This window comes from Artemia sp. Qi Xiang Cuo, chromosome 4 (genome assembly GCF_049724085.1).
Source record: "Artemia sp. Qi Xiang Cuo chromosome 4, ASM4972408v1, whole genome shotgun sequence".
Classification (NCBI taxonomy): Eukaryota; Metazoa; Arthropoda; class Branchiopoda; order Anostraca; family Artemiidae; genus Artemia; species Artemia sp. Qi Xiang Cuo.
Window position 1 is genome coordinate 65,115,074 of NC_142797.1, and position 19,321 is coordinate 65,134,394.

Genomic DNA, 19,321 nt, shown 5'->3' on the forward strand with positions numbered 1-19,321 from the left:
ACAATCTTAAATACTAAACTTATTTCAATCCAATTTAACTTCTAATTATTCGACCTTTCACTAAATAATTCTTTGATTTATTTTTGAAAGACCGAAGTGAGCTCTTAAGTGTTAGAAATATTCCCCACCAATGTCTAAAGCTTGAAAACTAGTTAACCTGTTTTACTGCATTATCAGGTTTTGAATATTGTGCCTGAAACTAACAATTTTCTCCAACAACAACTCAATTTTTCATACAACCGTGGGAAAGCGACTTACTTTGTTCAGTAAAATGGAGGCTATGACATCATAATTAGCAGCATATTGGGGGCTAGACTTTAACTATTAGTATTTTCAGATGGAAGCAGCTGAAATGAAAGAGAAACTTGAAGCAGCTAGAAAGTCCAAAGAAACAGTTATTCTGACCCGTACAGATGTAAGAGGCATGACCAGACCACTTGAAAAACCACTGGATAGCAAGGTATGAAATATGACTCTATAAAATATTTATTTTAAGATTTTCATCGCATATAATGCCATAAAAATTATCATAGCCAAAATTGTGGTAAGTTGGCATGAGGATTCTAAAAATGACTTTGGAATTTGAAGCTTAGCTTTAGCTTTGAATAGCCATTCGTTTAATGTAAATTCTCAAACAGTAAAATTTCACACAGGTTCTGTCAGTTTATATCTCTATTTTCACAGAGTTCAAAGTAAAGGCTAATTCACAATGATATATTGTTGGTACCGAGAATTAGCCAGCATTAATTTGAGCCAATCAAATTTTTCGTAGTATTTTTTAATTGGCTGAAAAATTATGTGAAAACCCCGTTGGTTCGAATAAGCTCTAGTTAATTCTCGATATTAGAAAAATATCGTTGTGAAGGGGCCTTAAAACATGTCTGGTAAAGCTCTAGAATTCGAACTTTGTTTGTTTTTCAATATAGGTTTGTTTTCAAAAACAGGAGTAACTTTCTGCTAGAGGAACGATAGCTTTTTGAGACAATTAAACTCGATGCATAGCAGGTTAGAACCGGAATTTTGATCTTTTTTCTCTTTTTTTTATTTAATAGAAAAAAGAAAATCGATAAATAAAGGAAGAAAAATCGAATAAATTTAATTTCAATCTCTCAAAAAGTATTTTTTTAAGTTGAAAAAAGACAACTAAATGCATGCTCCAGCGTGCGTGCTCCAGCATGTATTGAGTTTGGATGTCACGAAAAGCTATTTCTGAAACAGAGAGCAATATTGGCACTTTTACTGTTGGTCCTAGAGGTATGAGTTCTGTTAACTTTGGAATTAACACTTCGCATTAGAGATGGGGACTCCCCGGTAGTAGTGTAACTAGCATTTGTGCCAACCGGGATGGACTCAGAAACTGTCACCCCCTCTTCGAATTCAATGTAATCTCCACCCCCATTGTTCCATTCTATGCTTGAGATTATTTTGTTGTATTAATTAAAAAGGAACACACACAAATAAACTGGATGTTGTATGAACTGACGACGCTCACAATAACAGTAATACAATTTTTTGGAAAAGACGTTTATTATTATTCATAACCTTTTTGTTCAGGAACAAATAAAGTGGCAAAAATTGTTGTCCAAACGTTTATAAAAAGCACAAATATAGATTTTTACACAGCAAGAACATCAAAAATCTCATAATAGCATGAATTTTGGCACAACTTATTACAAAGTCGACACTCGCAGGAAAATTGGAACATTTATTCATTTTATACTGCTTGAATACCATTTGCTATCAATGAAAAACTTTAAATTAAATTCAAATTTCAATCGTCGACATATAACCTATAATTTTTTTTGAGGCCTAAGACAAACGAACTTCAATACTGCTTCCTAAGAACTTCTTCCAATGAAAATGTAGCCTAAAAACTGGCAGTAGCCTAAAGTGAGGTTTAACAATCCGAGCGGATTCATCGTTGTTCGAAGGTAGTCTTTCATGAGCTTCGTTATTGAGAAATTTCTCTCGCAGCTGGCCACCCTTATTACGATTGTCCAATTATGTCACGTAATAAGTATGTAATGGGAACATATCCATTGAGAATTTGCTCCTGAATCAACTCCTAAAGTCAAGCTGTTCTCCCTCGACAACTTCGGTCTGAAATTGAGACGCATTGATGAACACCTTCTGCCGCCTCTACTCGACTTGATCATATTTGCTTATTTCCTCGCAAGCACTAACAAGTTCAAGTGCAAAATCTGGCCTTAGAAAGGGTAGGAAAGAGGATTTGCTGTCCAGGTCCAAAAGCTCTTGAAAGTTATTTCCAGATGTCTTATTTCACGTAATTTGCAAATTTCTCTTCCTGTTTCCTGTTTCCTGTAGAGTTCCTGTTAGTCGGTCAGTTGGCTCTTACTGACTCCCCACCAAATTACAGTTTATGTTTTCTCTTTTGGCAAATTTCTACCAAATCATATTATTGAGTTAGGAATAAAGTGAATATACCACTCGATGCCTTTTTTATGCTGATTACGAATATAGTAATCATTTCTATCGGAAATGAATTTCAGCCCCCCCTATATATGACAGTTCAGGGTATATATTTCTACAACCTAACCTGACCCTGAATTGGCATATATAAGGGGGGGGGGCTGAAATATATTTCTAATAGAAATGATTATTATATTCGTACTCAGCATAAAAAAGGCATCGAATGGTGTACTCAATTTCTTCCTAACTCAATAATATGATTTGGTAGAAATTTACCTCTCGTTTTCCTCTATTTCTATTTTGAGCTCTTTAAATAGATTTTTGGTTAGCGTAAGTCCCTCACAGACAATGTTTTCTTGGAAGAATGCTTGTAAGACACCTATCTTAGATTAGGCTATATTGGTGAGGATTAATCTTTTTTGTCTGTAAATATTATTCTACACGCTTGATCCCTCGAAGGACTTCAAAATAGATACGAAAATAGGAATGATTGCATTGTTTTGAACTTTAAGCTCGAATTAAACCGTGTACTTTTCCTCCTAAAGCTCCGAAATTGTGTAATAGGGATTACATGTCATCAGAACGACTTCATATTTGTTCCTTCTCGTTTCGTTCTGCTGCTTCACCCCTTTAGCTGTTGTTGTAGTACCATCGAGGGGTAGACGATGAAAAAAACACGAACACTGGTTCAGTAACTCCAAAAAGCAGTAGAGTTTATAGAAACACAAACAGCATGAACTCTAACCAGGCTTAGGGAATGCTTAGTGCAAAAGCTCAAAGAAGGAAAAGCTTCCTATCACACAGACGTGGGCTCATTTAATATGTCACTGGTGAGGTGTGTAAAAAAAAACCAAAAAACAACACAGTGACAGAAGATTGTAGCAAATTTAAACTGCGATAGTGTACGCTTTTTCAGTGTTGTTATAAAACAGGGCATTGTTGGAAGAAGGCTGGGGGGTATCTCAAAGCAAAGGTGCGAGTGTCCTAGCGTTACGTTTTCATTCACTTCCAATCTTTTAGTTGTCAACTATTATTAGTTTACGTTTTTAGTTTCTGGAACCTCCTTGCACGTCTTGGGATCCCCTTTTAGGAGCTCAAGAGGGGAGCAGAATAGTGATTTGGGAGTCCTTTCTCTCTTTGCTAATCTACTGACTGATACTTGGTCATGTGATCGAAAAACGTTATCGCAAGTTGTATTATCGTAATGGAAGATTGTGGTGCCAGTTATTTTTTTTAACCTCACAGTGACCCAAAAAGTGCATTCACTTTACCAATCTCTAGAAATGTGCCACCCTGGGTGGTCCGGCCTTCGGGCCTTTCATACTTTCGCAGCTGCTTAGTGACCAATCTGTCTTATGTAATTAATAGTATACGTATGTTTTAAACGCTGTAAAAAGGGATATCTGTATCACGCTGTAGAAAAAAAGGTAAAAAGAAATGGTTTTATTGTAGTTTTGGAACGGTAAGCTCGCGCAGAAAAACTCCCCCCAGCCTTGAAGTCTCAAACTTAACATTGTATCATTTAGACCAAAATGAATGGGAAAACACCCCGAAAGCTTAGATTTTCAAAACTATTTCATATTCTAAAGATGTCTACTTCAGAAAATCATTCAGATCAACATCGTGGGTTAAGAACAGTTGCCTCAGTCTTCTTCGGCGCTACCACTGCCGCCATCTGGACATTTCTCGCCAAAAGGACATTTTTAAGAAATTTATGGTTTTGTAGATTTTTATATTTCAAGTAAGTTTCTCAGAGACCGTTGTTCCATTTGAATTGAGTATAATTGAGTTCTGAATCGCGGTTGAGCTCGTACACTTTGTTCTATTGAAAGCTCACTCAGAAAATATCTGAAAAAATGATGATTTGATCTATTAAGGTTCTCTACCTATAATCTCAACAAGGATTAAAGGTTTGACAGACACATTTTCCCGCCCATCTTTTCCTTATGTATTTCACATGGTCAGGTCTCATCCAGATTTCCGTCAATTAAAAAAAAAAAAAAAAAAAAAACGAAGCAGACAGAAAATAAGAACAGAATAGGTATAAAAACAAACTGCGTCATGGAATATTGCCGATTCATTTACTTTGGTCCAAGATGATTTTCTTGCATCAGGATGGTTTGATGTTTTTGAGGAATGTTGTATTATACACTTGTGCACGACTTGGCTGGCGATACTGGTTCAATCTCTCCGTTGATGAAATTTTCCCAGGAAAAAAACTCCGTACTTTATTGGGCATTTGACGGATACAAGATTTGAAACGTGTACAGATCTGTTTCTAGGTTGGTTGCGTAGCAACACTACGGCTTTTGCAGTTTTTTTACACTTTGATTGTTTATTGAGCTCATTAAGTTTAAAATATGTAAATTTAATAAATTTTTGGATCAACTTTGTAAACCAAATCAGATGGGCTCTTGATTAGGCTCAAATAATGTCCATATTATAAATTGACTAATTCTGTTTCTTTTTCAAAAAATGTTTTACTTTGGTTTCTTGAATGTTTTTTCTGTAAAACGGAGAAGAAAAGTTCCTCTGAAATATGCATAATTTCCAGTAGATTTTCTAGAAAAAAATTCCAACCTGTTAAATAGTATGTACAAGAATCAAAACGGAACTGTCGTGAACCCAATTGTAAACTTCTGGGGAAATACTTATTGTTGGCCGTGTAGAGAATCATCTGAAATGAAATGAAACTAAAAATTCTGTATCTCTTCTAGGTTTTTTGGAAATAATTTTGTAAAGGTGAATAATTCTTGAAAATCGAAATTTCAATCTTGTTTTTTTTTTAAATGAAATTAGTGAAAAAAAAACTTCCCGAAAAAGAAGTTTTTTAAAGAAAAGTTAAGGCCATATTAAACTTAAAAATTAGTAGAAATAAATTCCTATAATAACTGAAACTCAAAACAACCAGAAATTACTATTAAAGAATAAATGAAACCCAAAACAAACACAAATTAAATAAACAATCATGGCAAAGAAACATACTATAGGTTCTAATATAAATGAATAAATAAAAATCTTAAAACGAGTAAAACCTAAATTGAATATTTAAATCAAACTTAAAACGAACAGAAATCACTACAAACAAGAGTTTGGCCACTGCCTTCTTCCCTAACTGTAAAAGTCTAAAGCCTACTGCGTCATTTGCGCTTGACTGAAAACGAATTATGTTAAAAAACATTTTCTTTTAACATTGAAAACAAAATAAAAATTACACTGAAATAAAGTTTTGAGCTGCTGAGCTTTCAGCAATGAATATCATATCATTCTATCAAACAGTTGGTGGTAACGAACTGTAAGTAAGGAGCGACCCGGCTCAATAGTAACCAAAATTCTAAAAAACGGATTTTTGATACCAACAGATACATCAAAAGAACCAAATTTTATGCTGATTTCAAATATATAAGTCTCATCAAGTTTAATCTTACCCGTCAAAAGTTATGCGCCTGAGAAAATTTGGCTGATTTTCGAAAAACGGGGGAAAGACCCCATAAAAGTTATAGAACCTTAATTAAATTCACACCATCATATTCAGCGTATCAGAGAATCCTACTGAAGAGGTTTCAAGCTCCTATCTACAAAAATGTGGAATTTTGCATTTTTTGCCAGAAGAAAGATCACAGGTGCGTGTTTATTTTTTTTTATTTTTTTTTTTTTCCAGGGGTAATCGTATTGACCCAGTGGTCCTAAAATATTATAGGAGGGCTCACTGGAACGCAAATTAAAAGTTTTAGTTTCCGTATTGAGTTACCAAAAAAATGGAGGGCAACTAGGCCCCCTCCCACGCCTCTTTTTCCCCAAAATCGCCCAATTAAAATTTTGAGATATCCATTTTGCTCAGCATAGTCAAAAATCTACTAAATATGTCTTTGACGATGACTTAATCCCCCACAGTTCCCAGGGGAAGGGCTGCAAGTTGTGAACTTTGCCCATTGCTTACATATTGTATTGGTTATTGGGAAGTATAGAGACATTTTCAGGAAGAATTTTTTTTCTGGTGGGGGGGGGCTGGAGGAGGGGATTACTCGGGAAAAATCTTTCCGTGGAGAATGTTCCTTCGGGGTAAGGGACATTTCTATGAAGGGGGCGCCGTATTTCCAAGCATTATTTAAAAAACGATCAGAAATTAAATTAAAAAAACAAGTTTTTTCAACTGAAAGTAAAGAGCAACATTAGAACTTAAAATGAACAGAAATTATTACGTATATGAGGGGGTTCTCCCCCGAGTCAATACCTCGCTCTTTACGCTACAGTTTTTTTTATTGCTTTCAAAAGAGCTATCTGTTCTAATTAAACGGCCTTTGTGATTCAGGGTTTTGTGAATTAAACATTTTTTTTTACTTTTAACGTAAAGAGCGTGGTATTGACTAAGGGCAGAACCCCATCATATACGTAATAACATATACGTAATGAAAAAAAAAATTAAAAAAAAAACAAGCGATACGGCTCAATAGTAATCGAAACTTTTAAAAACGGAACTTTGATGTCAATAAATGTATCAAAAGAATGGGCTTATAATGCTGATTCTAAATATCTGAATTTTATTAAGTTTAGTATTACTCATTAAAGGCTACGAGCCTGAGAAAATTTACCTGATTTTTTAAAGAGGGGGGAAACATTCCCTAAAAGTGAAATAATTTTAATAAAAATCACACCGTCAGATTCAGCGTATCAGAAAACCCTATAACATAGGTTTCAAGCTCATATCTGCAACTTTGTATTTTTTGCCAGAAGAAAATATACGAATATAGAAGTTCGTTACGTAAGTTAATTCGTAAATTACGTCAGAAGCAAATTTAGAGACAGCCATTTAGCAAAAGAAAAGTAAATTTTTTATGCAAATTTTGTTTACTTATTCAATGACGGCGAGCCAAAATAAAAGTTGCATTAACTAAAAAACGATCAGAAATTAAATAAAAAAAACAAATTTTTTAAACTGACAGTAAGGAGCGACATTAAAACTTAAAACGAGCAGAAATTATTTCGTATATGAAAGGAGCTGTCCCCTCCTCAACGCCTCGCTCTTTACGCTAAAGTTTGACTCTGTCTCGCAACTTTATTTTTTAAAACAATAAAAAACTTTAGCGTAAAGAATGAGGCGTTGAGGAGGGGACAGCCCCTTTCATATACGAAATAATTTTTTGCTCGTTTTAAGTTTTAATGTCGCACCTTACTTTCGGTTTAAAAAACTTGTTTTTTTATTTAATATATCAAATATTCAGTTTAATTTTATTAGTTCTTTCCAAGACTGACACACATAGTTTTTAGTAGTTCATAGTTATAGTTTTTATACATAAAAACTACAAATAATTTTTATGTATAATAAAACTGAGCATCTTTTGTCAGGTATGTGGTCTACGCTGATTATTTTTTTCCTTTGGGGGGGGGGGGGTTAACAATAAAAAAATATTTGATAATTGGAATTAGAATTGACCAGGAATTTGGCAAATATTGGATTTTGGGGGATAGCTCTGACTCTGAGGCTACCCAATACTTACGTCTCTGAATTTTATAATACAGTTTAGTTTGAAGAAAATAGTTTTTCTTTGAATTATAGTCTCTATTGACTAGAGTTTCTCTCTGCGTACTGTTCATTACAGTGAACGTTTTGATAAACATATTTTCGTGAAAAAAAAGAATGAAAAATAATAGAAAATGTTTTTTGTTGTTGTTTTTTTTTCTACTTTTGCAAGGATTGTAAGTTGTTTTTATAGCTGTGAATAGCCATTGAATAATTTAGAGCCCCTCTTGTTTTGTTCACGAATGTTGAAATGGAAAACTCCAGTACTGAATTAGATTCAGTGTTCCAAAACTGGCAAAAAAATGTAGCAATTATCATTGATATATACCTACTGCCAAGGAGCTATCTACTAATCAAGAAACTTGCTACTGTTTCACAATTTTATGAAGAGATCAGCTTTTTTTTCAGAAAGTGTTTTAGATTTGTGCCAATATTAAGGAGCTTAAATTGTGTTATTGCAGTAAAATCTTGCTGTTGCTTTGACTTTGTCATGTTCAATCACATTGCGCGCAAAAACTATTAGTTCAGAGCGTGCTTAAAGCAATAAAAAGCAATCTGAACGAAAAACCGATGAAAGTTTATCCAAAGGTTAGAAAAACAATATTTAATACATTTGATGTATGTCGTCCTTTGGATTTCTTGGAGTACCAAATTCATCAGAATAAATACACATTTTTTGTCCTCCTGGACCCATCTTCGCTCTATCCCTACCTGAAAATAATGATTTTTTAAGATTTCACTTGTTTTTTTGACAATTTGAAGTTTTCAGGGCAGGATCACATTTTCATCAATGTTGCTGCGTTGAAGCGTGAAAACAAACAAGCGAAACTACTTAGTTAGATTTGAGAACGCTGTTCATCCGTAAAATTTCAAAAATACATAGTCGTTTGATTCCCAATGACAGCTACACCTTCAAACTAAAAAAAATAATTTTGTTTTTGTTTACATTTTGTTAATTTTTACCCATGTCTCTTTTTTTTAATTTGGTGCTCCTACTACCAAAAAGGGTATAGCCGCATGCGTATGTCTTTAAAAACTGACTTATCGATTCTTTGCCAATTTTTGAGATATATATGGTTGTGTAAGTTTCCACTAAACAAATTCAAATAATTACATTTCAGTGTCACTATTCTTAGTATGGTAATTCAAAATAAAGTATTAATTTTTTCAAGAAAAAGAATTCAAGCATATAAAAATACGAATTAAAAAATAAAATAAAACAAAATACAAAAATTAAAATACAAAAAATTAAACAATACAATTAAACGCATTGTTTCTGTTTCTTTTGCTTTTTTTTCCCAATGTTTGAAAACTTTATTTGTTCCTATGAATAGATATTGATTAATGTAAGTCCCTCTTGTTTTATCTTCGAATGTTTGATGGAACAGTCAAGTGCTGAATTAGTTTTACTATCCCGAAACAGGCAAGGCAATTTAGCAATTATCATTGATATATACCTCTTACCAAGGAGCTATTCCCAAATCAAATAGCTTACTACAATTTCACAACTGTATGAAGAAATCAGCTTCCCTCTTTTTTTGACAAAGTATTTCAAATGTGAGCCAACATTCGATGTAAGACCGCCCTTTAGATTTTTAAAAATAAATTATTAGGTTTTACGAACGCGGTTTTTAGTGTATACTCATGAAAAAAAAAACTAAAAAAATATAAGAAAATACTTTATTTTTATGCTTGTTTTGCTTCCTTTTCAACAATTAAAAGTCAAATTTTGGCTATGAAAAGCCATTGAATAATTTGGAACCCTCCTGCTTTGTCCCAGAATGTTGAATGGAACACTCCAGTACTTAATTGCCTTCAATGTCCGAAAACAGGAAAGGACATGTAGCAACTATTGCTGATGCATACCTATTGCCAAGAGGCTATTTCCTAATCGAAAAGCTTCATTCGATTTCACAATTGTATGAAGAAATTAGCCCCCCTCTTTTTTTCTGTAGTTGTTCAGTTATGAGCCAGCATGAAGGAGCATAAATAGTAAATTGGCTTATCATCTCACTGACACATTAACGGAGTGGTGTCCAACCTATGGCCTTAAAAGACCAAGAATGCAAGGTTACCTCAGCCTTGTTCACAAGGAGGATCCCCCTTCTGAAGTCTAGAGATCTTCCCAATATATTGTGGTGTTTTTCATATAATTTGCCCAATTTCACTTTTTTCGAAGCTGGATCCCCCCGATCCAAAACGACTTCACATGTACGTGCCTGGATTACAATTATTGGAAAGAAGAGCAGTGTAAATTTCTTGAAGTCACATGGAGACAGTCAAAAGATTGAATGAAAGGAGACATGCTCGATGTAAACCGTCGCTTATATTTCGTGGAAACTCTTTTAGTATTTCTTAGAATCTCTAGAAACTCGTCTTTACAAATAAAAATTGTGAGATAACCACATATTAATTGAGAATTGAAGTAGTCTTTAGAGGCACATATGAAAGGGGGATTTCCCCCTTCCCGTCTCGAAATAGATCTCTGTATACGTGCCAGAATTTGAAGTAAGAAAACTTGAAAGTTACCTAGAAAAGGGATTGTTGAGGGGTCTCCCGCTTTCAACCACCTGGTGTCCTCTGAAGGTGCCATGTGTACCCCTACTCGTGTAACACTTCCGCCATGAGTGGCACATATCTACCACGCTCGGCACAGTAACACCATGCTTTGCAAAGTTTTGCCACGCTTAGTATACTTCCATCGCGCTTGGCACACGTGACCCAGTTCTACCACGCCAGTTTTGAGGATTATGTTTCCATAGTACAGCGCTCACTTTCACCAGGATGTGACTGATTTGGAAATCCTGAAATTATCTTAATCAGAGGCAACGCCTAAGTGTTGCCTTAGCAAGAGCCATATGCCTTCCATTCATTATTTTTACCCTGCCCATTTTGTATGGAGTTTTGGGGCTGGGGTCATAGAAAATTTACAGGGGACTCATTCGATTGGAAATTTAAAGTTCTGATCTCATATTTAAGGATTGAAAGTCACTGGAGGGTGAACAACCTTCCCTGCTCTGTTTTGCCACCCATTCCCCGTAACATACCCAAGACATCAAATGAAAATTTTTAAATAGCTGCTTTTTTTTCTCAGAATAGTTGAAAGGTGCAATAAATTTGCTTTTGGGGATTTATGACCCATACCCTCAGGCGTAAAGGTCGTAAATTGTGCAAATTTCAAATTATTTACAGATAGGCTAAGTGCTGGAAAAAAGGAAGAGGGGGGGGAGGCTGATCTTGGGTATTGGATTGGCTGAAACATTTTGGTGATTGCTCTCTGGACCAGGAGTGTAAAAAAAATTTTTGGGGAGAAGGAGGGTGTTAGAGGGCCCGGAATTAGGCCAAATACTTTTCTCCCCCGATTTGTTTGAAACCTACAGTTATAAGTCTTTGTCCAAGATGAACCTGAAGTACAGTGAAAAAACTGAGCCCCCAAAAAGCCAAAAAACTTTCGTTCTGATCAGTTGGATATTCACGTTCTTAAATCCATGGGCGACTCAGATGCAAGAGAAAGAAAATCTTGATTTCCTCAAAAATGAGGCATGACAAAGAGCTATAATTTTTCTCTCTGGGCCGAGAGGATCGGAAAAATTTTTTAGTTTGGGGCCAAAGGCCCCTAGAGAATTAGCTCCAAAAAGGTGAACTGTAGTTTGTTCTATCGGTATGAAACTGATGTCCTTAAGTCTTGGTCCACGGAAACTCCAATGCTCAAGAAAAATAATAGGAAAAAAGGTATTGGCTCCTCAGAAAAAGCACATGGAAAGGTCAAAAACTTTTATCTCAGAACGGCTTGAAATTGTATATTGGAATCCTGGGCCAAGGAAACCCTTATACACAAAAAAAGGGAAAAAATATGAAGCTGCAATGTAAAAAAAAGAAAATATAGGTTTGCCTGAAAATGGGGCTGAAAAAGAACTAACAACTTTTTTTTCTAAATGGCTTGAAAACTTGTGACTCAGGAACAAGAAGACAAAACATTTTTGGGGCATGTCCCGCCCTCCACTCCCGAAAATGGGGCTCCAAAAAAGTTTTTATTTTCTATCGGCTCGGAACTATTTTCCTTAAGACTTTGAACCTTAGGGACTCCAGTTACCAGAAACTAGTCAATCCTACTCAAAAGTAAAATGCACTGTTATCCTTATCAAGGTTTCTATTATATAATTCGCTTATAATAAGAACAATCTGAGAAGTGATCGACCATTGTGAAAATGGTCAAACCATCCATTATTCATTATATTATTGTGAAAATACCTTAAAAGTATTTTTCCTGTAATATATGGGATGGATTAGGGTAAATTTTAATCATACAGATCAAGAATCTGCATCCTATATAGCCTTCAACTGGTATGAAGCCATCCTAACCCCATCATCTGGACGTTATAGGACATACATTAATCTTAATCCCCCGTTTTATTAAACAAAAATTCATGCTCTGTTTTGTTGTAGGCTTACTGTGTTTAAGCAAAAAAATTATAAAAAAATGCCTATTTAGGGAATCCAGTTTTGAAGGACTTGTTTTCCCCCAAACATTTTATGCCAAGATCTTCTTGGTTCAAAGAGCTATGGCTGCAATTTTTGAGCTGATCTGGACAACAAGGTTTTTGGCTCATTTCCGGGCCCCTAACAATTCCCCTTCAAACAAAAATCTTATGTTTCTGCTAGTCCAAGTAATGACCCGTGAAGCTCTCAGGCCAATTGCAATGATGTTTTTTACCCAGTTTTTGAAACTTAATTTTGAGAGGGCCTGTTCGCCCATTTAATATATTTATTGAAAATTAACATCCACTTGGCGAGGGACGCATAGTTTCAAGTATCAGGGCCCTTCTTAGGGCCTCGTTTATAGATGAAACTGTAATTTGTTCTATATTTTTTAAGAATTCGAGTCGACTAGACCCAAGGGCTTTCAGATTTAAGCCTATCGAAAGAAAAATTTGACCCCATTTTTTGAAGGCCCAAGCCCCCAAACTAAATTATCTTTTATGCATGAGGGTTTCCTTGGTTTAATAACTTATAATTAAGTTTTAAGCTGTTCGAAGAATTTTTTTTACCCAACAAAAAAGGGTATGAGAGGGGGTTGGTTGCCCCCGAATCACTTTTGACCCTTAAAATGGGGACTGGAACTTACAATTTCCTGTCGAATGGGCAGTTTGATGTGCTTTGATCACAACTTCTATACAGAGTAGTCAAAAAGATAATGCATTAAAGGCACATGACTCTTTATATAGGCAATGCTAGGGTGTTGCCTCTGACTATGATGTTATTTCGCCAATTGTTACTATAACACATGACAATAAAATGGGTTTGCTCCTGTCTATAGTAGTGTTAATATTACTAATGCTATACTATATTTCGAAAAGTAAATACAATAAATTAACTAATTTTTTCCAATTTTTTTCCTACAAACGTTAAAAGTTGTGGTATTAAACACAAACAGAAATTAAATAGAAAACCTTTTATTTGAAATAAAAAGTATCGTTATTACATGTGATTTACTGGGTTCAAAGCAATCTGCTAAGTGTCCTAAATTACCCATTTATTATCTGAAAATCTAATAGAATAAGATAAACTTATTGCAAGTCTTTATTTCTTTTATTTTAAGATCAACGCCCTCATTTTTTCTTCATTAACAAATATACAGCTTCGATTTTTCGAAGTGAAAATAGTATTTCAGATTTTGCGTCAATTAAAGAACACTTTCCCCGAGTCTTTGGAGAAAATGCTCGGAATGATCTCACGTTTTCCAAGGAGTTTACTTCTTTATCATGGTTGCATTGATCGCTGAAGCCTGGTAAAGAACGAAGTTCAGCCCATAGCAACCGAAAACTAAAAAAAACAAACGAATATTCAGGAATGGTAATCATGATTTCGATTAATCTTAATGACAAAAGTTTGTTGCGAAACATTTTTTTTATGGGGATTTCGAAAGACAGTCTGAAAACTCTCAAAAGTGGTGTCCGATGGAAGTGAAAATTTCCTTAAGGAATCTATTACGCTTAGTATGCATGGGGAGATTATTTAATTGTAATGATCGTGTTTAATAACTATTCAATTTAATTGTTGTTGATTTCAAAAAAATGAGAAATGTCCCCTGTAAGGGCTTTGCTACCCCTTGGGTAATTGAAAAAAATTTCCAGCAATCCAGGCAAATAAAGAATTTACTAAGCGATAATATTACATTTTTGTTTGGTATATTTTAATCTAAACTGAAATATATTGGTCGATAATATATTGTAATCGATAGTTATATTGCAACATAGTTATTTTTCAAGATCAGTAATTTTGAACGATAACATTACTTTATTTTTCATTTAAATTGGTTTCTTTTCTTAAAGCTGTTTTTTTTTTTAATCTACATGACTTCTTTTTATTCTTGACGGTTGAAGCAAACACATGTAACAATATCTTGCGCTCTAATTAAATGCCTGTTCCAGTTGTTACATATTTTATTAGCAACAATTGTTTGTTAAGTTGTGGCAACAGAATTGATGACAAATAAAAACTTGCTGCTAAAAATCTTAGAAAACGGAATTTAAAAGAACTTTTAAATTTAAAAACGATATACAACATCATTTCAAAATTCAAAACAAGCATAGAAATGCAATACAAAACCGTTCTGCACAAAAGTTGTTCATAGTTATTTTTTAAATGGAAAATTCGCAATTTTATACTTTTATTCGTTCATAACTTTTAGGATTATCCTCCGAACATTCACTAACAGTTCTTTTTCCTATGACGGTTTCTCACTGCGCCTTTGTTTCAACGCTTTGGTCTTTATACCAAGATACCTTTATACCAAATTTCTTTGGTATTCCCTAAAGAGTTTAAAAGCAGCCTAAATCGGGTATAGCCTAAAGTGCAATATATAATTTTTATTATATATATATATATATATATATATATATATATATATATATATATATATATATATATATATATATATATATATATATATATATATATATATATATATATATATATATATTATATTATAGTTTGGCTTTTATATTTCAGTTGTTTTAGTTAAGGTTACTTTTATTTTTTACAATGTTGTTTTTTAATTTAGTTATTTCAAACAGTTTTTTCACTCCTAGTAGGTTTTAACCCTAGCTATATAAAAATTACATTGTAGTAATTATTTTTTTTATGATGGTATTTTTATCTTCAATTTTCTTGCTCTTGCTCAAGCTCTTGCTCTTCTTAGAACAATAATTTAAGACTTTTTTGAACACCTATCCATCCTGATCTAGGTATATTGTCTTTTTTTAATTATAGTTCAGTTCAAAAGCGGGGTACTAATATCTCGTTAGATCTTTAATAATTGGACTTCTTTTCATAGGGAGTCCCCAGCCGATCTAAGAAAGTCCCAACGCATCAAGACAAACAAAGGATTAGATACTTTGGAGATGATGAAAAATATTCGCTTAGAGAGATGGTGAGTTTTTTTTCTTTGATTACAGATTGACTAGTTGTTGCAGTTAAGGTTAATTTTATTTTTTATAATGTTGTTTTTTAATTTAGCTATTTCAAACATAATTTTGACGCTCCTAGTAGATTTTAACCTACTATAAACAGATGTATTGCTGAGGGAAAAGGCGCGATTTGAATAATTTTCAACGCATTGATTGATCGAAAGTTTCAGCAAAGAGGCAAATTGTTTTGCCTCCAAACTAGATCTTTAGGGATTTTAATTTCCACTCAGTCTGTATTTTACAGTCTTACGCGGTCTTTAGCAGTCTATTAGGAGCTCTGGTATGGAGAAGTACTAAGATGACTTGCTTCTTGTATATTGCAATAGTAGCCCTAGATTTTTAATCAACAACCTCAACGATCCCTAAGTACCACCTTTGATAAAGATTAAATACTATATGTGAATTATGTACTTAACTTTTTTTCATACGTACGACTTCTATTAAAAAATATTAGCCGGTTAATAAACAAGATAAAAAAAAAATCTTAAATATTAACTTTGTTGGAATCAGACACAATTTTTGAAATTGTACAAAATGTTTGGGTTTTTCAACATTGGACATTATATGAATGTTCATCAAAGAAAAGGTGATGGTATGTTCATATATAAGCAAAATTGATGATAAAGAAGAATGGTTTTGAAGGAAATGGTCCCAAAAACCCCATTTTGAGCCCTCCTATCGTATATAACTGACTGTCTGTCATAATTTTATTTGATTCTATTTAAATGTCGTTTTAATTGATAAGCTTGTTGCTGTTACGCTATTTTGCCTTTTTATTCAGTTTGTTTTATCCAAGCAATTTTTATCCAAATAGCTAGTTTCACGGGGAACATATACCTTCAGTCAAATCATTTTGATGCCATGACTGATTTAAAATTTCAGTGATGAGCTAAATTACTTCAGTGAGTTGGACTGCTTACAAATTTCCTTACAAATTTAGACTCTCCTTGGACTGTCACCGAAATACATTTTTTTTTTGATAACGCATTTTTTTTTTCATAATTTTGAATCGATTGCCTATCTCAGAATTTTCACTCGATGACCTTATAGTACTCTTTGGACTATTGCTTTGAAATGTTGCTGCTATATCTGATTGAAAGCAAAAGTCTCATATTGAAAGCAAAAGCCATTTCACTGATTTAAAATTTCAGTAATGAGCTACACTAGTTCAGTGAGTTGGACTGCTTACAAATTTGTTACATATTTCCTTACTAATTTGGACTGTACTTGGACTGTCACTGAAATTGGAAAGCTCAACGCATTTTTTGTTTTTTTATAATTTTAAATCCATTGACTATCTCAGAATTTTCACTCGATGGCTTTATAGCACTCTTTGGACTATAGCTTTGAAATATTGCTGGTATATCTGATTGAAAGCAAAAGTCTCATATTGAAAGAAAAAACCATTTCAGGGATTTAAAATTTCAATCATGAGCTAAACTAGTTCAGTGAGTTGGATTGCTTTGTTTTCTAGTCATTCTTGGTTTTAAAGTCGCTCGATGCTAAAAAATATGATATAAGGTCTTGGAAATTGCCCACAAGACCGAATTTATCTGATCTTAGATAAATTAAATCCCCCCCCCCTAGAGGGACGGGGAACAAATTTGTTAGCCACTCTATCTAATTTTTGCTAAGGGGTTTACAATATTCAATGTACTTCTAACAATGTTACACTTGTTTGTGATGGTTGTGTGGACTTGGTGTTGGATGCAAAAACTGGAAAAAGAGTATTCAAGTGGTTCTAATTGCATATTCAGCATGAATTTATTTTTTTGAAAGTGAGGAATGGATTCAGCATTAAACCTTGTTATACATTCTTAAAAAGGGGAATGATTCTAGATTTCAATGTCACATTAGCTGCTAAACTTATTATAAAATGATGCAAGTAGTGATGGTGACTGCGCTTATTTCCATCAAATGAGAACAATGAGGCATGCAGAATTGAAGGCTTTATGACAATGGCAGTCTAGCCACTGTTTTTATATAGTCCTCATTTTTGGATACCTTTTTTATTATTGTAATCTGGTAAAAATCCAGTCTTGGGAATCAGTTTCTTTTCCTTGGGGGGGGGGGGGTGAAACTGCTTGTGGCAAAACTTCAATTTTCCCAGGGACTTCGGACCAATCTCTAAATTTTAGTCATTCTAGATTTTTGTCTCAAGCTGACTTATTTAATATGGTAGCATACTATCAATATTTAAGATGGTACTGCATGTTATTGTAATATGGTAGAAATCTAGTCTTGTGGATCAGAAGATTATATCTAGGGGGGTCGGAGGACGTTAATTTTTACTTTTTTAGCCCCCTATTCTTAAATTAGTCGTAGGAGCTTCGGACCAAACTCTAGATTTGGGATGATTCTAGATCGTACATTGAATCTGCTCGAAACATAATTTGCTATAAATTCAAAAGCCATCTTTAAGAGTCAATGTAATTGAAGCATGGATTTTCGTATGCCAGTCCGGAAAGTCAGTTATTATTTTCTATGGTTACATTTTCGAGTACTTAAATAAGAACAGAAAGCAGACTTTCCGTTTAAAACCTTCAAGATGTTAAGCGGATTGACATTCTTGTTCGATGTCAGACTTTATCTAACACTTGGAATTTATTAAAGATGTAAGCTGAAGTGAAAGACTTTCTAGCGTAAATGTTTGTCAAAGTTTTGTTAAGCTGCTTGAATTAAGGAAATAATGGAATCTTATCCAATCTAGAATGTAAAGTCGTTTCTGGGGAACTCGTGGTTTTGTAAAATCCCCGGTTAGTAACATTTATTGTTTTCCTAATGGGAATTCCTCTATCCGAAGGAACAGTTGATTAAAGCGGGAGCTTGAAAAGTGTGAGAATCAGGGTTGATATCTTTCGGTGTCGCATAATCAAGCAGTTATTAGGGTTTATTGGACAATCTGGACGGACTATTAGAGATTATGCACTGCTCAGAGCAAACCATAACTTAAGAAAATATGTTTTACTAATCACTTGCGATTTACTACTGATCTGAAAGTGCAAGTTTAGGGCTATATTTCAAACAGTCAACCTAGGTTCTACTAGTAACCGAAACTCTAAAAAAGGAATTGTAATAAAACATATACATCAAAAGAATTTGCTTTTTATGGTAATTCTAAATACGTAAAATTCATTCACTTGCATGTCAAGAGCTACGATCCTTAGAAAATTTGCCTCATTTTCAAAAAAGGGGAAACGTCCCCAAAGGGGCAAATGATGTTTTTCGAAGTTATACAATTAAATTGAGCATATCAGAGAACACTATTGTGGAGGTTTCAAGCACCCATCTAAAAAAGGCAGAATTTTACAATTTTTCGAGAAGGAAGATCAGTGATGCGTGTTAATTTTTTTTTTTTTTTTTTTATTGAAAGGAGTTATCGCATAGAATTAATGGTCCCGGAAAATGAGAAGCGAGTTAATTCATACAAAAATTGGAATTTAGTGCTCTTTTTAAGCGACCAAAAGTTTGTGCCATATCAAAGGGGTGTTTCTGCCATTTTGTGGCACCGAAATACAATTTAGTTTCGAAGAGGGCAAAGTTTCAATCAATTGAAAATTTTGAGATAGCCAAACAATCTGAAATTATTGAAAAACTATGTATCGAGCTTCACAGTTTCCGAGGCAGCAATGCCCCACGGTGACGCATTCTTTACTAAAGACTTGCCCATATAAAATCACTGTATAAAGATAATAGCAGTAAGTTTACCGCTGATGATTTCTGTCTCTTTACTCTCGGTGCGAACAAAGAGCTCCTCCAACTTCTTCTTGCATTAGCGCGTACAAAAAGCTCCTCTCATTTGATCTGCCAACAGCGTAGTCCAGGAAGTGTGTGAAAAAAAAGGGCCTAACCCGGAACAAATTGCAATGGAAATGATTCTTTGACTACCCGACTCAGAAAA

At 34.0% G+C, this 19,321-nt stretch overlaps 1 protein-coding gene across 1 annotated transcript in view; it reads left to right on the forward strand.

Annotated features, from left to right (window-relative positions):
• The window catches only part of LOC148953338 (pre-mRNA splicing factor cwf19l2), a 269,907-nt gene that overhangs the window by 80,440 nt on the left and 170,146 nt on the right, over positions 1-19,321 (forward strand). The window contains exons 8-9 of the mRNA XM_089087930.1: positions 338-460; positions 15,288-15,383. Of these exons, the coding sequence (XP_088944056.1) occupies positions 338-460; positions 15,288-15,383 (219 nt within the window). The remainder of the gene's footprint in view (positions 1-337; positions 461-15,287; positions 15,384-19,321) is intronic.